The sequence below is a fragment of the Nerophis lumbriciformis genome, linkage group LG18 (genome assembly GCF_033978685.3).
Source record: "Nerophis lumbriciformis linkage group LG18, RoL_Nlum_v2.1, whole genome shotgun sequence".
NCBI classification, from domain to species: Eukaryota; Metazoa; Chordata; class Actinopteri; order Syngnathiformes; family Syngnathidae; genus Nerophis; species Nerophis lumbriciformis.
Window position 1 is genome coordinate 29,089,634 of NC_084565.2, and position 24,876 is coordinate 29,114,509.

Sequence of the window (24,876 nt, forward strand, 5' to 3'; positions counted from 1 at the left end):
CAGTAATCAGAGCAAAAGGGTGGCTATTTTGAAGAAACTACAATATAAAACATGTTTACAGTTATTTCACCTTTTTTTTTGTTAAGTACATAACTCCACATGTGTTCATTCATAATTTTGATGCCTTCAGTGACAATCTACAATGTAAATAGTCATGAAAATAAAGAAAACGCATTGAATGAGGAGAAGGTGTGTCCAAACTTTTGGCCTGTACTGTATGCAGCTGAGATAGGCTCCAGCACCCCCCGCGACCTCGAAAGGAACAAGCGGTAGAAAATGTATGTATGTATATATTAATATATACATACATCAGTTAGTGCCATCTGGTGGTTAAGGGCTGGAATTATTTTTAGTTTTTTTTAGAATGAATGAGAATGAGATTCATTTGGTTTTCACAGAAAAAGCATTATAATATACCAGGATAACAGACTGTTAAGAAAAAAAGCAGTCAATGTGGCCCAAAAGAGTTATTTGGAGAAAGTGTGTATAATTTGCTTATGTTCTTGTCTAACAACATTGCAATCAAAAATACAATGCAATTATATAAATAAAAACTTTGGGATAAAGCTCCCTAGTGAAATTTCAGACCGTTTAACTTCAAACTGAACAATCAAATCACATAAGGAACACAAGTAATGCCTGTTTTGGGCCCTCAGGTTGCAGAAGGCTTAATAAAACCTACATTAGGAGGTTGGCTTCAGCCACAACTGTTAACTTAAATGTTTTGGGGGGGGCCAAGAGCTTAGTAGAAATCCTGAAGGTTATTTGCTTTTGTTGACCACATACATGACGAGAGGTGTTCATTGGAACTTGGAGGAAATATTATTTCCAACAACATTTTAGCCGCAGGCATAGATATGAACTTTTACTAACCTTACTTTACATTTACAAGCGTGGTTAGCCTAGAAAATAACATCCTCTCGCTTGCCTTTTTCCTGCAGGTTTTCATTCACTTGTTGGCCCAAGCAGAAGGAAAATATACCCTAATGACTGTTATTACCATAGAATACCATATAATACAAATGTGACATTATGCCCGCTTTATGACCTCTTAGCATAATGCACATGTAAGCAGCTGCTCATTAGTGCAGTTTTTTCGTCAATAGACTCTTGGTTAATGTGTTTTTCCTCCTGCCTAATGCTCACGCTGAGGTCAAAGGTTTAACTCTCACTAACTGACATTACCTCATGCATATTTTTGTGCTATGTGTTGTATTGTTGCAGGTGTGCCGGAGACTCTCTGCAGGCCAGGCGGCTTTTGTCCCTGACTCTGGACCGGGCCAGTCACACCCTCATCCTGGCCTTCCCTTCCTGCGTGGTGCAAATACCGGTGGCCCGATGTCAGCTCTACTCACGCTGCATGAAGTAAGTCAATAGCGCTTAGGGTTTTTGTAACCGTAGGAAATAAATTAAATAGAAATCATCATTTCCTGGGTCAAACTGTCAACATCCTTTTTTTTACAGGCAATGTTTCGACTCACATTTTAACCATTTTTTATTTAAGTGTAATTCAAGTATTAACAGGAGTTGACTGGTGTTAAAATAACAAAACTAAATTACATTGAAATAGTATTATTATATAAAGGCAAAAAATATAAAAACAATATAACATGCATCCATAAACGTGGATGCATATGCAAAAGTGCAATATATTTATCTGTACAGTAAATCTATTTATTTATATCTGCACCTTATTGCTCTTTTATCCTGCACTAAAACGAGCTAATGCAATGAAATTTCGTTCTTATCTGTACTGTAAAGTTCAAATTTGAATGACAATAAAAGGAAGGCTAAGTCTCTATATTGAAAACATTAAAATAATGAACAATTATGTAAACATTTTATTTTTTTATCTATTTTTTATTAAATAAAACAATTAAATAAAGTAAAATATTTAGTCTTTACTCTATTTGATTATTTTATTAAATGTAATATTGTTAATTTTTATTGTTATTCATGTTTACATTTATTACAATTTCAGTACAAAAACATGTATTTTATATATTTAAAAAATAATAATAAAATGAATAAATAATTTATTACGGTGACGAAAATAAGATAATACAAATGTTTGTTGTCATGAAAATGCAAAAGGAAGTTTAATTTATTTTTTTGTTTTTCTTGAAATATGAAGTTTGTATCTAAATTTAAATAAACAAGCACATAACTATTTTGGCCATTTTTCCAATGCTTAATTATTACCGTATTTTCTGGACAATAGGGCGCACCAGATTATAAGGCGCACTGCCAATGAGCAGGGCTATTCAGAACTTTTTTCATACAAAAGGCGCACCGGATTATAAGGCGCATTAAAGGAGTAATATATATATATATTTTTTCTAAATGTAAAACACTTCCTTGTGGTCTACATAACATGTAATGGTGGTTCTTTGGTCAAAATGTTGCATAGATGATGATTTATAGATCATCTTCAAGTCGCTTTCTGACAGTCGCTTCAGGATGCGCCGTTTTGTGGGCGGTCTTATTTACATGGCTCACCTTCAGCAGCGTCTTCTCCCCGTCATCTTTGTTGTAGCGGTGTAGCGTGCAAGGACGGGAGTGGAAGAAGTGTCAAAAGATGGAGCTAACTGTTTTAATGACATTCAGACTTTAATTTAAATCAGCAAGGGTGCAGCATCTCCTCATCCGTGGCTCACTAATGCAACAACGCCGGAAATGTGTCCCGTGAAAAACCATCCGACCGCAACTTTCTAATAACTAAAATTCCTTGGGTGAATTATGTAAACTCATTACACTGGTATTTTTTGGAACTACAATAGCGAGATATAAGTTAGAACTTTACACTACTTTATATTAGAAATGGCAACAGCAGAGGGTGAATGTCCCATAACAAGAAGATAGTGAAAAAGAAGAAACTTATCAACTACAGTGGCGGACTTGCGCACATTTTCAATATTTATGCAGATCCCAAATACAGATCAGCAGGTACCAGAAGGTAAGAAAAGTTGGTTTTGCATAATATTGTGAAAAAAAAGGCCAGATAATTTCTGCTAATGGTTGCCATTTTGCGATCCTTACACACACACCATAGTAATACTTCTATCTCTTTACTACAGTAGCTGTAATGAGCCGACAATCCATCAAGCGGTGCGGCTTCAAAGTCATACTAAAACATTTTGACAGAATTTTGAACGGCGTGTGTAATGTTCTTTATTCTCAGTGGAATGTTTCAAGTTTTGGTGTTGTTTACTGGCATCATATTGCAGTCTATACGTATCTCTTATGTGTGACTGCCATCTACTGGTCACACTTATCATTACAGCATGTACCAAAAAAAAATTGCTTCGAGGTCGGTAAGCACAACCAGAAATATTCCGTACATTAGGCGCACCGGGTTATAAGACGCACTGTCGATTTTTGAGGAAATGAAAGGATTTTAAGTGCGCAATATAGTCCGAAAAATACGGTAAGCGTGCTCGAATTTTTAATACGATATTTAAATCGGTAAGCACAACCGGAATTATTCCGCACATAAGGCGCACCGGGTTATAAGGCGCACTGTCGATATTTCAGAAAATGAAAGGATTTTAAGTGCGCCGTACAGCCCGAAAAATACTGTACTTCTTTTTATTTATTTATTTAATTTTTGTAACTTTTTTTTCTTTCTAAAAAAAGGTACACCTCGTCTATGCAATATAATTAGTTTGCATTAACTGGACTTAAACTGCAATGGCTGACATGTCCATGGTAGCTTGAGGTGAGTGTCAGAAATGTGCAAGTGTTCAAACTCGAAAAGAGTAAACATTTCCATGAAGCAGGAAATCAATCCAAAAATTCATTTCATGCTTGGAAAAGGATAATGAAGCTAAAAGACTCTCTGGCCATAAAAGCAAGTTTATTAGTATAATCCCACTTTCAGGGTGTAACTGTGATTTTCTTTCGCCGCAGGAACTGCATCGCCTCCAGGGACCCGTACTGTGGCTGGACCCGAGGAAGCACCTGCTCCTTCCTGCGACCAGGGACCAGGTAAGATGACTCCCCGCGCTGCTCTGCGTCTTCGGGGATTATTTTCTTTTCCGTCTATGTCAAGTTTATTTTTGAGCGTCGCACCTGCGAGTGCATTTCTCATCAGTCTGCTCCGGGGGGGGAGACCCACCAGGAACATGTGTGTGTTGTCTAAGTGGCTTGTCACACTTTGTTATTGCTTCAAGATGTCTGCCGCTACTGCCGCACAGTACCATCTTCTTTCACTTAGCAGTGTGTGCGCTCAGATCTCATCTCCCTTAAAGCTCATTGAATTAGAGCTCTAAAAACACCGACTCGCAGCCAAGAAAACAGACAACACAGGACCTTTAAAGACCACCTCAGGTGTGCGCTCTTAGAGGCTTTTGTGTCAGGACTGATGTGATTTACCGAGGGCGCTGGAGTCGCCAATCGATTCCTCATCGAGTTACTGTGGTTTTCCTCTTGGCAGCGTGATGCAAAGCAACTCCAGAAGAAGGCTCTGTCATAATATACTTACTCAGTAACAGCTTTTCAACTCAAATGTCACATTTCAGCAAGCATTTTTATAACGGCGTCTTTCTTCTCAAGGGAAGGATGGATATACTTGAGTAGAGGTGGGAATTCAATTCCATTCCGATTCTTGGAGTGACTATTCGATTCAGAATCAATTCTGGATTTAATTCGGTTTTTGTAACACCGTATTTTTCGGAGTATAAGTCGCACTGGAGTATAAATCGCACCTGCCAAAAATACATAATAAAGAAGGAAAAAAACATTTATTAGTCGCACTGGAGCCCGGCCAAACTATGAAAAAAACTGCGACTTATAGTCCGAAAAATACGGTAATCACATTTTTGGGGGGATTTTTAAGACAAAGCTTTGTGGTTTTATTTTTGGCTTATGTCAACATTTAGTTTTTTCTCAATATCTCTGGAATATTTTATATATAGGATTAAGTCATTGAACAATGACAAACGTCACAATATTTCGCCAAAAATAGACGCTGCAGAAAATAAAGGGTGGACAAAGCAGCTGAAACAGTCAGTCAAGGATAGAATGCTTTAGGCTGCGACTCCTCACACACATGCTCCTCAGAACAGACGTCGTAGTAAAATTGCCCCAAAAACTGCGAGGTGTGTAATTTGTTGTGGGTTTATGCACTGTGTTGGTTTTGTTCTTTGAACAAGGTGATGTTCATGCACGGTTCATTTTGTGCACCAGTAATAAAACATGGTAACACTTTAGTATGGGGAACATATTCACCATTAATTAGTTGCTTATTAACATGCAAATTAGTAACATATTGGCTCTTAACTAGTCATTATTAAGTACTTATTAATGCCTTATTCGGCATGGCCTTACTATAACCCTAACCCTCTAACCCTAACCCTAACCAAATAACGCTAAATTAAGTCTTTGTTACTTAGAATATGTTCCCCATACTAAAGTGTTACCAAAAACATATAACTTTGTCTTGAATTTGAAAAAAACCAACATTTTATTTTTCACTAAAGAAGGGTTCGGTGAATGCGCATATGAAACTGGTGGGGTTCGGTACCTCCAACAAGGTTAAGAACCACTGGTCTAGTCTCTTACGTGAATGAGCTAAATAATATTATTTGATATTTTTCGGTAATGTGTTAATAATTTCACACACAAGTCGCTCCTGAGTATAAGTCGCACCCCCGGACTAACTATGACAAAAACTGCGACTTATAGTCCGAAAAATACGGTACTGTCTTTTTCAGACCAGAGGGCGCACCGGATTAAAAGGCGCACTGCCAATGAGCGAGTCTATTCAGGTCTTTTTCATACAAAAGGCGCACAGGATTATAAAGCGCACCTCTAAAGGCTTAGTGATCACATGGGCGGACAGCACCTTTTAGGTCTTATTTCCAAAATTGTGTACACTACTGAATTGGGGTCTTATGGCCGCTTATGTGGACACTTATACTGCCATCTGGTGGTGTCAGACGAGTATAAACATGAAGTACACGTTTGTGGACTTATGGACTTAAGTACATCATATCAAAAGATGATACTTAGTTTTTATTCTAATTAGGGTCCAATAAGCCCAAATAGCAAAGAGAAATAAAAAAAAGCATGTAAAAAAAAAAACAGCTTGGGCCTTAAAAGGTTAAAGCGGTCATATTATGATTTTTTTCTTAATTTAAAACACTTCCTTGTGGTCTACATAACATGTAATGGTGGTTCCTTGGTCAAAATGTTGCATAGATGATGTTTTACAGATCATCTTCAAGTAGCTTTCTGAGCGTCTCTTCAGGATGCGCCGTTTTGTGGGCGGTCTTATTTACGTGGCTCACCTTCGGCAGCGTCTTCTCCCCGTCATCTTTGTTGTAGCGGTGTAGCGTGCAAGGACGGGAGTGGAAGAAGTGTCAAAAGATGGAGCTAACTGTTTTAATGACATTCAGACTTTACTTCAATCAATAACGGCGCAACATCTCCTCATCCGTGGCTCACTAGTGCAACATCAACGCCGGAAATGTGTCCCGTGAAAAACCGTCCGACTGGAACTCTCTAATAACTAAAGTTCGGTGGGTGAATAATGTAAATTCACTACTGTTTTTAGCGCTTTCATAGCTAGTCTACGAACAGATATAAGTAAGAACTTTACGCCACTTTATATTAGAAATGGCAACAGCGGAAGATGAATGTCCCATAACAAGAAGGTAGAGAAAAAGAAGAATGTTATCTACTATAATGGCAGACGCACGCAAATTTTCAGGACTTATGCAGATCCCAAATACAGATCAGCAGGTACCAGAAGGTAAGAAAAGTTGGTTATGCATAATATTGCGAAACAAAACGCCAGATAATGTCTGCTAATAGGTGCCATTTTGCAGTCCTTATACACGTATCATAATAATACTTGTATGTTTAATGCGCCGACAATTTATCAAGCGGTGTGGCTTCATAACTTACCAAAGTCGTACTAAAAACATTTTGACAGATTTTTGAGCGCCATGTGTAATGTTCTACATTCTCAATGGAACATTTAAAGTTTTGGTGTTGTTTACTAGCCTTTCTCTTATGTGTGACTGCCATCTACTTGTCACACTTATAATAACACCATGTACCAAATATAACAGCTTTGAGGTTGGTAAGCACAACCAGAATTATGCCGTACATTAGGCGCACCGAGTTATAAGGCGCACTGTTCATTTTTGAGAAAATTAAAGGATTTTAAGTGCACCTTACAGTCCGAAAAATACAGTATATTATTCGGTGTATAAATTACAAATAAACCAATTCAAAACAGGTTACAGGTTACAAAAGCTCCTTTTACTGTAGTTGCTGACGTATGACTTGTATGTGCAGTAATAGCCTAAAAAACATTTGAAATTTAGAATTGTTTTAATTTTATTTATAGTATCAATGTTAAAAATAATTCCAACATAGCAGTGATTGACAATCCCTCATTTACAGAGAAAGGGTTTTAGAGAGATCTAAATACTTGCTAATTATAGCGACAAAGTCTGACTACGGCAGCACCCTTAGGACAAAATGCATACTTGCAAATGAGACTCAGAAGTGCAAGTAAACAAAATACAACAACTCGGCAACACAATATTTTTGTTGAGTGTAATTTCCTCCTGGACTAGGTATATGTTTTTAATATTGTTCAGTGCTCTTAATCTCAATGGAATATTAAACAATACATTTGAATATGAATAATTCAATACAATGGTAACAAATAAAATAGTGCAATAATGCATAAAGTTATTCAACATTTTTATTTTGTCTCTTTTCCAGGCTGCCGTTTGAGCAAGATGTGGAGCAGGGAAACGTGGCTCACTTGGGCGACTGCGATGGTAAGTGCATTTATTTGTGTGAGCCAACATATCACACACTCTTGACTTTAGTAACACTTGGAGTTTTTTGTATCTATTTTTATTGCGTAAGACAGTGGTCACCAACCTTTTCTAGCCCAAGATCCCTGGTCTCAGTCAAAAACCAAAGCAAAAACTACCAATGAGTCATAGACTTAGACTTAGACAAACTTTATTGATCCACAAGGGAAATTGTTATAAATAGGGCTGTCAAGTGATACTTTTTTAAATCAGATTAATCAAACTCTAATCCTGTGATTAATCATTATTATTGGTTAATATTTGCTTGCATAAAAAAATTTTGCTGAAGAAAATACCCCAATATGTGGGTACAAATGCAATTTAGTAGTCAGAATGTCATAAAGAAAAACATTTTAATGTTGATTTTCTCAAAACTTGGTAAAAATAAGTATAGTAAAAAATACGTTCACATTTTAAAAGTCTTTGCAGTTTGCAATAATATTTTGCAAACAAGGTACAGTTACTAATCGATATTGTTGTAAACGCACATGCTGCACCATTTACTCTTCTTTAGTTTAAACTATTGTTTAAACAAACAAGTTTGTTTACGTTTTTCAGAGGACCATGCTGATCTTATTTTTTTGGTGCAATGCAACCCCAGCTCGTTGGGATTACTTACAGACGTCCAACGTTCTCCAGGAAGCAAAATCAATTCACATACAGTCTGTAGTTGCAAGTTGATGCTCTTGTTTGTGTAGTACAGTAGGTTTATCCTTGCTGTAATTGTGCCTGTTCAAGGTACCACAGATCAGCTGTGGTGATATGAATGACATCTTCTTACAGGACTTGGTCCTAACAGATGTTAGATGTCCTACATGTGGTGGCTGTCCGTTAAGCAAAGGCATCTGTTTAACTTAACTGGGCTACTTTTGTTGACAACATTGAATCAGTAAACTTTGCCAGCATAGCGTTCTCCTCTGCTTGTTGTCAATTTAGCTAGCATTCATGCTAGCATGTAGCCAAGAGTCTGAGCTGTTTCGCTTTAAGATGGTATTTTAAACTTGATGTGCATCGATGATAAAAAGGTTTGAGGCTGCAATACCAACACGTTACCTTAGTTTTATCCATAGTTAGGTTTTGAAGCGAAATTGGCCGCTTCTCATCGTGATCACAGACTGCGTGACAAATGGGCGTGTCTTCCGGGTTAAGCCTTCATATAATTCATATTTGATAACACGATCATTTATTTTTGTTACCGTATTTTTCGGAGTATAAGTCGCACCGGAGTATAAGTCGCACCTGCCGAAAATACATAATAAAGAAAGAAAAAAACATATATAAGTCGCACTGGAGCCCGGCCAAACTATGAAAAAAACTGCGACTTATAGTCCGAAAAATACGGTAATCACATTTTTGGTTGTTTTTTTTAAGACAAAGCTTTGTGGTTTTATTGTTGGCTTATGTCAACATTTAGTTTTTTCTCAATATCTCTGGAATATTTTATATATAGGATTAAGCCATTGAACGACGACAAACGTCACAATATTTCCCCAAAAATAGACGCTGCAGAAAATAAACGGTGGACAAAGGAGCTGAAACAGTCAGTCAAGGATAGAATACTTTAGGCTGCGACTCCTCACACACATGCTCCTCAGAACAGACGTCGTAGTAAAATTGCCGCAAAAACTGCGAGGGTTGAATTGTTTTTCGTTCCTTCTCCTAAAACAAATCATTTCAAAAAAATATTTTGTTCAAGGAAATCTTGCACAGAATCATGACATGTTTAATGCGCATGCGGGTCACTTCACTAACCCATTAACTCAAACTATATAGACTACTACTGCTGGGCGATTAAACGATATCGACATATATTGCTAAATAATTTTAATAATTATTAATAATTAATTATTTTCTTTTATAATACTAAGAGACAATTTCCATAGGCTTAATTTGGTCACATTGTAAAAGTGTTTCTTAATCATAGGTCCATTGTTGGTACTCAGTTGTAATGCCCTTTTCCACAACTTGTGGCAGTAATGACAATATCAAACAAACAGAAAAAGTCTGGCGCTTAAGTCATAGTGAAGTTTCTTAAGCGCAAAAATTATGACTAAAATGGCAAAGCTGTATGTTCATTTGTCCTTAAACTGTTTATTGACAGTTTAAGAACCATATGATGCGTAACTATATGTCAATTGATTTTTCGTCAGTTTCTTCTTTTGCAGTATATTTGATTAGTATTTATTTTTTACTTAAGCCTTGATAATAATCTTTGTGATTAGCACATGGTTTCATTTCACTTGACCAGGTTTATCCTGTTAAACTGTAAGTAGGGTAAATATAATTACTCATCATAACTACTAATTCAGTGTTAGTATTTGAGTGGGCCCCAGACCCCTCTGTCATGTGAAAGTTAGACCCTGAAGTCCAAAAGGTTAAGAAGCCCTTATCTAAAAGACGTACGACTCGCCTGCAGCCACATCAGCACTCTGCACCATGCAGCGCAAAGATAATATATGGCCAAGGTGAAAAAGAGGTCTCCCTCTATCATGAGACTTGGCCGAGGGAAGTGTGTGAAGGTAAATAGTGGCGATAGGATGAATTATGTCCAAAAAAGTGTAAAAAGTTCACAATAAAATTAAAGACATGGCATAAGTGATTTTATGGTTTGTATAAGTATGAATGATGTCTTGTTTTAAGCGTAGAGTAGTATTTTATTTATTTATTTCTAAGTGTAGCATGCATTTATATGGTATATATGATATATATTGATATATGGAGAAATAACGTCACTTTCGGATGTGTTTTGCCCAATGTATACAGTCGTGGTCAAAAGTTGACATACACTTGTAAATAACATAATGTCATGGCTGTCTTGAGTTTCCAATCATTTCTACAACTCTTATTTTTTTGTGACAAAGTGATTGGAGCACATACTTGTTGGTCACAAAAAACATTCATGAAGTTTGGTTCTTTTATGAATTTATTATGGGTCTACTGAAAATGTGACCAAATCTTCTGGGTCAAAAGTACACGTCCAGCAATGTTAATATTTGGTTTCACTGCAATAAAGCGCTTTTGGTAGCCATCCACATTTTTGTTTCATCTGACATCACATGGACAAAGATAAGGAAAGTTCTGTGGTTAGATGAAACAAAAACTGAGCTGTTTGGCCACAATACCCAGCAATATGTTTGGAGGAGAAAAGGTGAGGCCTTTAATCCCAGGAACACCAAACCTACCGTCAAGCATGGTGGTGGCAGTATTATGCTCTGGGCCTGTTTTGCTGCCAATGGAACTTAACTGGTGCTTTACAGAGAGTAACTGGGACAATGAAAAAGAAGGATTACCTCCAAATTCTTCAGGACAACCTAAAATCATCAGCCCGGAGGTTGGGTCTTGGGCGCAGTTGGATGTTCCAACAGGACAATGACCCCAAACACACATCAAAAGTGGTAAAGGAATGGCTAAATCAGGCTAGAATTAAGGTTTTAGAATGGCCTTCCCAAAGTGGACAATGCTGAAGAAACAAGTCCATGTCAGAAAACCAACAAATTTAGCTGAACTGCACCAATTTTGTCAAGAGGAGTGGTTCAAAAATTCAACCAGAAGCTTGTGGATGGCTACCAAAAGCGCCTTATTGCAGTGAAACTTGCCAAGGGACATGTAAGCAAATATTAACATTTAGAACTATACAATTGGGAATTATTCAGTAAGTTTAGGGCTGCAACTAACGATTAATTTGATAATCGATTAATCTGTCGATTATTACTGCGATTGGTCGATTAATAATCGGATAAAAGAGACAAACTACATTTCTATCCTTTCCAGTATTTTATTGGGGGGAAAAACATACTGGCACCATACTTATTTTGATTATTGTTTCTCAGCTGTTTGTACATGTTGCAGTTTATAGGTAAAGGTTTATAAAAAAAATAAAAATAAAAAAATTGCCTCTGCGCATGCGCATAGCATAGATCCAACGAATCGATGACTAAATTAATCGCCAACTATTTTTATAATCGATGTAATCGATTAGTTGTTGCAGCCAAAAATTAAACCAGTGTGACTGTGAAATAAATACTGGCCGCTGCAGGTGAAGTTGCATGTATTCCTGGTATTTGTTGTCAGGGAATTATTGTAGATGACAGTGGTTAAAAATCACTCAAGATAATCACAGGATATGTATTTCCATGCCCATTGCTCATGTCATGTATTTGCTTCAGTGCAGCCGCCTCCTTTGCGGAGGAGGGGGATGTACACGAAACTCACAAGAATACATTGCAGTTCTCTGGGCAGATAAAATGGCCTTCACTTCAAAGTCAGATACTCCACATTCAGAGCAGGAGTTTGAAATAATCTTACTGTCTGTGCACCGTGTGTGTTTAACGAGGGCAGCCGTTCCTCCTCCCTGAGTCTCGCCGCTGAAGTTGAGGTTCATCCATCTTATTTTCCAGAGACTGAACATTTGCCAGTAGAATAAACGGAAGAATTGGCCTTCCGCTGCTAACCATGGTCATATGGTCAGCTCCTCCCTGTATTAGTCCCAAATTGCTGCGCTTTCTCAGCTTTATTAAGGTCGCCCGCATGCACCTCCTGGTATCCTAGCACCTCCAAAACCCTCAAATCTAAACTCCAAACATCCCAGAACAAGCTCGTCAGATTACTTCTAGACCTCCACCCCAGATCCCACCTCACTCCTACCCACTTCTCCAAAGTGGGCTGGCTCAGGGTGGAGGACAAGAGTAAAACAACTTGCACTGAGCCTAGTCTATAAAATTTGCTACACCTCCCTGATACCGAAGTACATGTCAAACTACTTCCTTAACGTAAATGACCGCCAGAACCACAACACCAGGGGGAGCTCCACTAACCACGTTAAACCCAGATTCCGATCTAACAAAGGTCTTAACTCATTCTCATTTTATGCCACATCAATGTGGAATGCGCTCACAACAGGTATAAAAGAAAGGGCATCTCTGTCCTCCTTCAAAACCGCAATAAAAGTTCACCTCCAGGCAGCTACAACCCTAAACTAACACCCTCCCCGGATTGTTAATCACATGTAAATAATCAAATGTAGATACTTTTCTTTTGCCTTCTGATCTCTCTCTCTCTCTCTCTCTCTCTCTCTCTCTCTATGTCCATTACTTGCTGTCCACATCCTACCAAGTCAGACCTACACTGTTTCAATATCCATTTCTCTGTTCTCAATTGTTGATGACTGATGATAACAACCAAACCTACCCCCCCAAGCCCCCCTCCACACACCGAATTGTAAATAATTCAATGTATACACCCTGATGATTATCTTGTGTGATGACTGTATTATGATGATAGTATATATGATAGTATATATCTGTATCATGAATCAATTTAAGTGGACCCCGACTTAAACAAGTTGAAAAACTTATTCGGGTGTTACCATTTAGTGGTCAATTGTACGGAATATGTACTTCACTGTGCAACCTACGAATAAAAGTCTCAATCAATCAATCAATCAAAGCCCAATCAAGATGACCTTTTTCGGAATATGTCCGTCGACCTCTGCACGAGAAGATGAGGAAAATAAGTAAAAGCACAACTCGGACACCTCCGCGACGTCGTCCTTTGGGAAGCGCCGTCTTGGATATTTTCGTGTAATGTTTACTGTTTTTAATTCTTTTAAAAGTGCTAAAACCAACTTTGTATAAAGTGTGCTGTTTTTAAAGACAATGTTTTATTTTGTAGTATCGATCAAATTTAATAATTACCTTTTAAATCGATGTTAAATCAATATATATATATATCTTCTGGAAGGCCATCTAGTTGATTTTTTTCGATCTTCGGAATATGAATCGATCCAACGTTACACTTCTAGTGATACACTATATTGCCAAAAGTATTTGGCCACCTGCCTTGACTCATATATGAACTTGAAGTGCCATCCCATTCCTAACCCACAGGGTTCAATATGATGTCGGTCCACCTTTTGCAGCTATTACAGCTTCAACTCTTCTGGGAAGGCTGTCCACAAGGTTGCGGAGTGTGTTTATAGGAATTTTCGGCCATTCTTCCAAAAGCGCATTGGTGAGGTCACAGTACATGCCAAAAGTTTGGACACACCTTCTCCTCATTCAATGCGTTTTCTTTATTTTCATGACTATTTACATTGTAGATTGTCACTGAAGGCATCAAAACTATGAATGAACACATGTGGAGTTATGTACTTAACAAAAAAAAGGTGAAATAACTGAAAACATGTTTGATATTCTAGTTTCTAAATGGCCAAAATAGCCACCCTTTGCTCTGATTACTGCTTTGCACACTCTTGGTATTCTCTCGATGAGCTTCAAGCACACCTGTGAAGTGAAAACCCTTTCAGGTGACTACCTCTTGAAGCTCATCGAGAGAATGCCAAGAGTGTGCAAAGTAGTAATCAGAGCAAAGGGTGGCTAATCTGAAGAAACTAGAATATAAAACATGTTTTCAGTTATTTCACCTTTTTTTGTTAAGTACATAACTCCACATGTGTTCATTCATAGTTTTGATGCCTTCAGTGACAATCTACAATGTAAATAGTCATGAAAATAAAGAAAACACATTGAATGAGAAGGTGTGCCCATATATATATATATATATATGTATATGTATATATATATATATATATATGTATATGTATGTATGTATATATATATATATATATATGTATATATATATATATATATATATATATATATATATATATATATATATATATATATATATATATATGTATATTTCAATCAAAAAGAACCTGCTGATGTCTTCACACCTCACCTAATAGTATTGTAACATTTAAACATGACAAAAGAAAGGATTTAATTTATACTGAGATGCATATCGATATCGACTGATATGAAAAACAATATTGTGATTTGTTCCCATGTCGCCAAGCTCAACGACGACACAAAAAGATCAGATTCTACAAAACAACCAGAGTTGGGCATCTTACCCTGCAGTGTGAACCTAGCCTTAGTCTGTGGTTTTGTGCGTTTGCATCTTCGCCCACAAGCAGCTGCAGCTAATAACGCTCTGGTCGGTGTTGCACCACAAGACAAACACAGCAAAAGCCAGGAAGTTTCCGCTCGCCTCCTTCCAGATCAGACCGACTAAATGCACAAATAAACACAGCAAGGCGTCCCCCCGGTGTGCCTCAAATCCCCTCCTGAGAGTCAGCGCCGTGATCCGACACAAAGACGGGCTGCTCGTCTCATTTCTGTCAGCTGGCAGCAGATTCCCAGTGTGGGTTTTGACCGACTTTCTTCTCCTGGCTGTTTACTCTGTCCTTGCTTGTGTACTCTCTGCTTTTATTCTGCAAGATTTTGTTGCATTAACTTGTGGCCAATTATCTCTCTTTTCCCCTGCATGTTGACTTTTTTCCCTCTGGCTTATGGAAATAGAAATGGCTGCACCTAATATTAAGATGTGCAAAGTGGATTTTTTTTTTTTTTTGGACGCTCCCATGACACCCCTCTCTTTTCCTTCTCTTTCATCTGAGCGCTAATTCCAGCGCGTGCAAATTAATCCTTGCTTCTGAAAAGTTGCCCGAGTTCATGTGCCACGCTCCCTGTGAAAAGAAAAGATAAATATTGCATAATCATCACACAAAATCCTGTTGGAGATCAGCACCCTGTTTGATGTTACGCTCTCATCTCCTCTTCAGGTCTTCAGATTGCTCTAAAAACTCCTGCGGGCCCTCAAAGGGATGGCCAGTGCTTAAAATGTTCCATAGAGTAAAGCTAACCATTTCTAAGCATTTATGCAATTTTATTTGACCTTGTTGGCATATTTCTGCAAAAAGAAATACAGTATAGTATAAAGTTGTAGTGGTGTTAATTTTACAATTCAGAATTTGGCAATAGCATTTTCCTGTTTCTCTAGTATGCAAGGTGGGGTTATAATTAATAACTGGTGGGAGGAGTGAGCACAATAATTATGACACACAATTTCTGCACACATATCCTACGCATGAGCCATGAGGGTTTTGTTGAGTATATTATGAAAGTCGGTTCAAGTTTTTCTGTGTATTTCTACTGTGCAAGGTGGTGGTTATCAGTAATAACTGGTAGGAGGAGTGAACATATTAATTATGACACATAAGTTCTGCACGCATGTCTTGTGCGTTTCATTGTACTACGGGTTATATTGGGTAAATGGTGACATTTGGTTAGTCTTTCTGTGTATTTCTACTGTGCAAGGCGGTGGTTATCAGTAATAACTGGTGGGAGGAGTGAACACATTAATTATGACACATAAGTTCTGCACACTTATCCCTATGCATGAGCCATTGCACCATGGGTTTTGTTGATTATATTATGAAAGTTGGTTTGAGCTTGTCTGTGTATTTCTTCTGTGCAAGGTGGTGGTTATCAGTAATAACTAGTGGGAAGAGTGAACACATTAATCATGACATGTAAGTTCTGCAGGCATGTCTTGTGCATTTCATTGTACTACGGGTTTTATTGGGCTTATCATGATGACATGTGGTTAGTCTTTCTGTGTATTTCTACTGTGCAAGGTGGTGGTTATCAGTAATAACTGGTGGGAAGAGTGAACACATTAATTATGACATATATGTTCTGCACGCATGTCTTGTGCATTTCATTGTACTACGTTTTTTATTGGGTAAATGGTGACATTTGGTTAGTCTTTCTGTGTATTTCTAATGTGCAAGGCGGTGGTTATCAGTAATAACTGGTGGGAGGAGTGAACACATTAATTATGACACATACGTTCTGCACGCATGTCTTGTGCATTTCATTGTACTATGGATTTTATTGGGTGTATGGTGACATTTGGTTAGTCTTTCTGTGTATTTCTACTGTGCAAGGTGGTGGTTATCAGTAATAACTGGTGGGAGGAGTGAACACAATAATTATGACACATTAGTTCTGCCCGCATGTTTTGTGCATTTCATTGTACTACAGGTTTTATTGGGTAAATGGTGACATTTGGTTAGTCTTTCTGTGTATTTCTACTGTGCAAGGTGGTGGTTATCAGCAATGACTGGTGGGAGGAGTGAACATATTAATTATGACACGTATATTCTGCACACATGTCTTGTGCATTTCATTGTACTACGGGTTTTATTGGGTAAATAAATGGTGACATTTGGTTAGTCTTTCTGTGTATTTCTACTGTGCAAGGTGGTGGTTATCAGTAATAACTGGTGGGAGGAGTGAACATATTAATTATGACATGTAAGTTTTGCACGCATGTCTTGTGCATTTCATTGTACTACAGGTTTTATTGGGCTTATCATGATGACATTTGGTTAGTCTTTCTGTGTATTTCTACTGTGCAAGGTGGTGATTATCAGTAATAACTGGTGGGAGGAGTGAACACATTAATCATGACACGTAAGTTCTACACGCACGTCTTGTGCATTTCATTGTACTATGGTTTTTATTGGGTAAATGGTGACATTTGGTTAGTCTTTCTGTGTATTTCTACTGTACAAGGTGGTGGTTATCAGTAATAACTGGTGGGAGGAGTGAACACATTAACTATGACACATAAGTTCTGCATGCATGTTTTGTGCATTTCATTGTACTACGGGTTTTATTGGGTAAATGGTGACATTTGGTTAGTCTTTCTGTGTATTTCTACTGTGCAAGGTGGTGTTTATCAGTAATAATTGGTGGGAGGAGTGAACACATTAATCATGACACAGGTTCTGCACGCATGTCTTGTGCATTTCATTATACAACGGGTTTTATTGAGTAAATGGTGACATTTGGTTAGTCTTTCTGTGTATTTCTACTGTGCAAGGTGGTGGTTATCAGTAATAACTGGTGGGAGGAGTGAACATATTAATTATGACACGTATGTTCTGCACGCATGTCTTGTGCATTTCAGTGTACCACGGGTTTTATCGGGCTTATCATGATGACATTTGGTTAGTCTTTCTGTGTATTTCTACTGTGCAAGGTGGCGGTTATCAGTAATAACTGGTGGGAGGAGTGAACACATTAATTATGACACATTAGTTCTGCACGCATGTCTTGTGCATTTCATTGTACTATGGATTTTATTGGGTATATGGTGACATTTGGTTAGTCTTTCTGTGTATTTCTACTGTGCAAGGTGATGGTTGTCATTAATAATTGGTGGGAGGAGTGAACGCATTAATCATGACACGTAAGTTCTGCATGCATGTCTTGTGCATTTCATTGTACCACGGGTTTTATCGGGCTTATCATGATGACATTTGGTTAGTCTTTCTGTGTATTTCTACTGTGCAATGTGGCGGTTATCAGTAATAACTAGTGAGAGGAGTGAACACATTAATCATGACACGTAAGTTCTGCACGCACGTCTTGTGCATTTCATTGTACTACGGTTTTTATTGGGTAAATGGTGACATTTGGTTAGTCTTTCTGTGTATTTCTACTGTGCAAGGTGGTGGTTATCAGTAACAACTGGTGGGAGGAGTGAACACATTAATTATGACACAAGTTCTGCACGCACGTCTTGTGCATTTCATTGTACTTCGGGTTTATTGGGTAAATGGTGACATTTGGTTAGTCTTTCTGTGTATTTCTACTGTGCAAGGTGGTGGTTATCAGTAATAACTGGTGGGAGGAGTGAACACATTAATTATGACACAAGTTCTGCACGCACGTCTTGTGCATTTCATTGTTCTTCGGGTTTTATTGGGTAAATGGTGACATTTGGTTAGTCTTTCTGTGTATTTCTACTGTGCAAGGTGGTGGTTATCAGTAACAACTGGTGGGAGGAGTGAACACATTAATTATGACACAAGTTCTGCACGCACGTCTTGTGCATTTCATTGTACTACGGTTTTTATTGGGTAAATGGTGACATTTGGTTAGTCTTTCTGTGTATTGCTACTGTGCAAGGTGGTGGTTATCAGTAATAACTGGTGGAGGAGTGAACACATTAACTATGACACATATGTTCTGCACGCATGTTTTGTGTATTTCTTTGTACTACGGGTTTTATTGGGTAAATGGTGACATTTGGTTAGTCTTTCTATGTATTTCTACTGTGCAAGGTGGTGGTTATCAGTAATAACTGGTGGAGGAGTGAACACATTAACTATGACACGTATGTTCTGCACGCATGTTTTGTGTATTTCTTTGTACTACGGGTTTTATTGGGTAAATGGTGACATTTGGTTAGTCTTTCTGTGTATTTCTACTGTGCAAGGTGGTGTTTATCAGTAATAATTGGTGGGAGGAGTGAACACATTAATCATGACACGTAAGTTCTGCACGCATGTCTTGTGCATTTCATTGTACTACGGGTTTTATTGGGCATATGGTGACATTTGGTTAGTCTTTCTGTGTATTTCTACTGTGCAAAGTGGTGGTTATCAGTAATAACTGGTGGGAGGAGTGAACACATTAATTATGACACGTAAGTTCTGCACGCATGTCTTGTGCATTTCATTGTACTACAGGTTTTATCGGGCTTATCATGATGACATTTGGTTAGTCTTTCTGTGTATTTCTACTGTGCAAGGTGGTGGTTATCAGTAATAACTGGTGGGAGGAGTGAACACATTAATTATGACACAAGTTCTGCACGCACGTCTTGTGCATTTCATTGTACTTTGGGTTTTATTGGGTAAATGGTGACATTTGGTTAGTCTTTCTGTGTATTTCTACTGTGCAAGGTGGTAGTTATCAGTAATAACTGGTGGGAGGAGTGAACACATTAATTTTGACACATAAGTTCTGCACACTTATCCCTATGCATGAGCCATTTCACCGTGGGTTTTGTTGTGTATATTATGAAAGTCGGTTTGAGCTTTTCTGTGTATTTCCATTGTGCAAGGTGGTGGTTATCATTAAACTGGTGGGAGGAGTGAGCACATTACTTATATGACGGGGGTTTTATTGGGTGTGGAAATCATTGAGTGCAGCAGAAGACGTGCAAATATCTCGCTGGAGTAGCTGATGTAATGTTGGTCATATTGCTTGTGACACTTGAAGGTCCTTGGATCTTCATCACAATGCCACATGTGCACTTCTCCCACAGTTCATGGTCTCACAGATGAAAGTGGTTACCTTCCAATGACTCGCTGCCCGCTGTGCCGTCCACTCGCTTTGACGGACACGTCCATGTTCGCCCTCGCGTCTGATCCTGTCACCAAATACTTCTTTTCTGGCTTTTGTCTCCGGCAAGGCACGACAGAAGGTTCTACCGTCAAACACTTAGACCGCACTTTTTTCTTATCTTCATTATCCCATCAACTTCTGCTGCCACCGCTTGTCTTTTCATCTGTTTGATGTCTCCCTTTGACTTTTATTTTTTTCCCACTTCCTGTTTTAGTTCTCAAGGTGTCTCTGGCTGTAAGGCAGAGATTTTCTCAGTCGCTGGCCGACAATTGTTATGACAAACTGTCATATCCGTCAATTTTGTCAACGGTTGGGTATGAGAGCTTCACAAGATTTCCACAAGATCTGATTTCCCAGGAAGTCCTTGTATGGTAACCGCTACTCAGTACCGTTTTTCCCTTTATCTTGAAAATAGCAGCTAGAAGAGTTTTTATTCCGGATGTAAGAATTGTGTATCTTTCCATTGACTTCCCAAGGAAACCGGAGTATGGCACCTGTGAGAAGATGTTTCGATTGGTCAGAGCTCCTAAGGATGCATACCGAATTTTGTAATTTTATAGGCACCGACAGAAATTGTGATACTACCAGGTATCAAACAGTGCTAAAATTTCGATACCTTCCAAAGTGTGTTAGCTCGATGCGTATTTACATTGGATTTTCCAAATACACGCTACTGATTACCATTAGCGATTTTACATGGCGATTTCAATGCCTCTAAATTTGGTAATGAAAACTACAACTAAGACGCACGTTACGATCAAACAGCTGGTGTTTAATAATTACATTTAATAAGTACAATACTTACAGTATAAACACTTTTTAAAAACGCAACAAAAGACTAAATTCAGCTTAATTGCAAAGACTGTGAGTGTGAATGTTGTCTGTCTATCTGTGTTGGTCCTGTGATGAGGTGGGGACTTGTCCAGAGTGTACTCCGCCTTCCGCCCGAATGCAGCTGAAATAGGCTCCAGCACCCCCCGCGACCCCAAAAGGGACAAGCGGTAGGAAATGGATGGATGGATGCAAAGACTACTGCCATGTAGGGTTGTACGGTATACCGGTATTAGTATAGTACCGCGGTACTGATGAATCATATTCGGTACTATACCGCCTCTAAAAAGTACCGGTCACCACACCCCCGCCCGTCGTCGTCATATCGTGGTATTGTTGGTTTTACAAGCAGAGGAGCATGTTCGGCAGCGCACAATCACGGAGTACTTACAAGCAGACACAGTGTAGACAGAAAAGGGAGAACGGACACATTTTGGCTTAAAAACTAACGATAAAGGTGAAGTTATAACACTGAAACACCCTCAGGAAGAGGTGCTTTAAGACATGGCTAGCGACTAAAGTCAAGCCGCAGTCGACAGTGTTGTAGCTACTTCTAAATCACTAATCCTCGTCTCCATGACGTCAAAGTAAGTTTCTTACAAGTATCATCCCTGCAGGACGAGGAATAGCTAAACATGCTTCACTACACACCGTAGTTCACCGGCGTCAAAATGTAAACAAACGCCATTGAAGGATCGACACCTAACATCCACTGTAATGATACCAAGTACAGGAGCATATCTAGTCGGTACTACCATGATTACATCGATATTTTTTAGCATCACAAAATATTTTAATTTTTTTTTTAAATGTATGTTATGTTTATAAACTCAGGAAATATGTCCCTGGACACATGAGGACTTTGAATATGACCAATGTATGATCCTGTAAGGACTTGGTATCGGATTGATACCCAAATTTGTGGTATCATCCAAAACTAATGTAAAGCATCCAAACAACAGAAGAATAAGTGATTATTACATTTTAACAGAAGTGTAGATAGAACATGTTAAAAGAGAAAGTAAGCAGATATTAACAGTAAATGAACAAGTAGTTCATTTTCTACCGCTTGTCCTTAATAATTTCGACAAAACATTATAATGGAAAATGACACAATATGTTACTGCATATGTCAGCAGACTAAATTAGGAGCCTTTGTTTGTTTACTTACTACTAAAAGACAAGTTGTCTTGTATGTTCACTATTTTATTTAAGGACAAACTTGCAATAAGAAACATATGTTTAATGTACACTAAGATTTTTTGTTAAAGTAAAGCCAATAATGCAATATTGTGTGGTCCCCTTTATTTAGAAAAGTATCGAAATGCATTTTGGTACCGGTACCAAAATATTGGTATCGGGACAACACTACTGCCATCTAATGTCTTGGAATTGCAACTGCATGCAAAGTTTACTCTATAATACTTGCAAATGTGACTCAGAAGTGTAAGAAATCCAGGTTTAACAACTGCTAACTGTTTAATGTTCAATAAAAATGTGTGTTTCATTATTTAAAAAAAATTAACATTTATTATCACATGAACACACTCAAAAGTACTGGGACTTGGTACCGTATTGATTCAAATAGGTAAGGTCCCCACAGCTGTTTTGGCGATGGATTCTCCAATTATATCTAATTAAGAATTATATCCAGTTCTCCTTTACTGCTTGCTGATAACCAGTTGAAGGGGGCGTGTCTCTGTGCAGCGCAGCGGTGGCGAGGTGGGCGGCCAACAGCAGACCCTTGACCCTATCGCAACAGAATAGTCTTGGTCAGGGAGGAGGAATGTGCCCAATCTGAGCGTTTCAACTTACAGGAAAAGACACAAATTGAGATTTATGCAGTATTTTATCAAAATAAACCACACACACTTTAGTGGCCTGACTCAGGGGATCCAAAATCATTTTTAAAAGCCCCTGAAATGTGCAGGATGGGACACCTTTAAAAAAAGAGCAGAGCGCCTGTCAGATAGAAGATCTTTGACAATCAATCAAAACTGCATTTCATTATATCGCACTGAAAGACATAGAAGTTACATTTACGTATGACAAATCACCACAAATAACACCTGAAGCATGATATGACCTGCTAAACCTAAAGTACTTTGTTGGGATGTTCTTCTGCATAAGGCAGTGCTTCTCAGTTATTTTGTTACACCTCCATGCATCCTCCCTGACATCCCCCCACTATTTAAGAAGAACAGGTTGTAAAGCAACAATTGTCAACGATGCGTTATGAACACCTAGAATATGTATTTTTCAAACTTATTTAACACAATTACATTAAAGTGTATCACATATTTACACTTGCACAATCTGCAAGCAATTACTAATTACTAATAGAAAATACATGACTATATTCTATTTATAAATACAATACATAACTTGTTTTATTTGGAAAAAAACAGTTTTTAGCATCTTTCTGTGTGAATGTGCATACTGTACGCAATGCAAATGTTTAATATTGTAGTGTATGAGTTTTTTTTACACATGCAGTTATTATATTCCGCCTCGGTGTCTTAGTAATATACTCCAAAAATACACTTTGCTCGTGTAATTATGAGAATTTACGTTTACAAAGAAGTGGCTATAAACACCTTGCTAACAAAGTACCATTTTGAAGAAACAAAACAAGCCATAGACGCCAAACAAAAACATTTGATATACTCTCGACTAGGGTTTGTCCCGATACCAATAATTTAGTACCGGTACCAAAATCTATATCGATACTTTTCCAAATAAAGGGAACTACGAAAAATGTCAATATTGGCTTTATTTATCAGAACATCTTACACTACATTAAACACTCACAGTCAACAAACAATTTTACAAGGTTAAAATACAAATTAAAAGGCATTGAAATGGCATCGACCCTGAAGGGAACATCTTCCCTGTGCTCTTTGACTACAGTCTGCACTGGACCGAACAGCAGGACAGGTGTAACACCTACATTATTACCTGTCACTTTTTATAACTCCTTGTGCAGATCTGAATGCTTATTATTTAAATGTTGACCTAAGTTTGAAGCAAAGGTGCTAATGCTAATCGCCACGTTTGGCGAGGCGTGTCTTAAAGCAGCTGTTGTGAGAGTAACGTATGTGTGTGTGTGTGCTCCTTTAAGAATGGCAGTATGTGGGGTGAGTAAGTGAGTGGGAAAGTAAGGAGAGGTAGCGGTAGCATGTGCAGGAGTGTTAATAGCATGGTGGATGCCCGGGTGTGCCCTGTGGAAATTATATATAAAGTGACCAAGTTGTAACTAATCGACGGCCTCGTCATTCCGACCAAAGAGCGGAGCTTTACGGACCCAAAGTGAAGGGTGTTACCCCCGACAAAACATTGGCCCTGGAGAGAACGTCTCACCTGCGCTCCTCGACCACAGTCTGGGAGCCGACAAGCAGGGAAGGTGTAAAACAGCACCTGCAACGTGGCACCTCCCTTTATTGTTAGTTTTGAAGCCCTAATACCTCCATATCCGTATTTTGGACACACTCAACATCATGCGCCTCGGCTCTGTAGTCACCGCCGCACAATCAGATGAAAGAATGGTCCCGGTATTTTTCAAAGGTGGTATAGTACCGAATTCACTCGATTAGTACCGCGATACGTTGTTAGTATCAATCAATCAATCAATCTTTATTTATATAGCCCTAAATCACAAGTGTCTCAAAGGGCTGCACAAGCCACAACGACATCCTCGGTACAAAGCCCACATAGTACTGGTATACCGCACAACCCTAATCTGGACTTACTTACTGAATGTTTAAAAATACAAGTAATGCCCACAGAGAGGTGAAATGGACAAAAGCGGCAAATTAGATGGCCTTCTTTATTAAAAATGTCTTAATTGCTCGAGGTGAAGAAAATACTGTTTCTATATAATTAGAAATACTGTGCTTTTAATTAGCTGTTTGCCTGCCCCTTAGTTAACCTCAACCTTTATCAAACACTTTTTTTATAGGCAATGTTTTGTCATTAAAAAGCATTTGTAACGAAATTCTTCCAAGAAGGAAGGAAAAATTGTTATTAGAAGAGAATGTTTAAAGAAAGAAAATTAAAGGGACAGGAGCACTTTACTGTTCTGCAAAAATGCTAGTCAAAGATCCCCTGTGACAGGAGCACTACAAAAGTTCCAGTCAAAGATCCTCTACATGAGATAAACA

General features: G+C 38.2%; 1 protein-coding gene across 1 annotated transcript in view; it reads left to right on the plus strand.

The window, feature by feature from the left end:
- Positions 1–24,876, plus strand: part of sema6bb (sema domain, transmembrane domain (TM), and cytoplasmic domain, (semaphorin) 6Bb) — a 484,419-nt gene that overhangs the window by 383,021 nt on the left and 76,522 nt on the right. Inside the window, exons 16-18 of the mRNA XM_061977961.1 lie at positions 1,225–1,365; positions 3,910–3,987; positions 7,741–7,799. Of these exons, the coding sequence (XP_061833945.1) occupies positions 1,225–1,365; positions 3,910–3,987; positions 7,741–7,799 (278 nt within the window). The remainder of the gene's footprint in view (positions 1–1,224; positions 1,366–3,909; positions 3,988–7,740; positions 7,800–24,876) is intronic.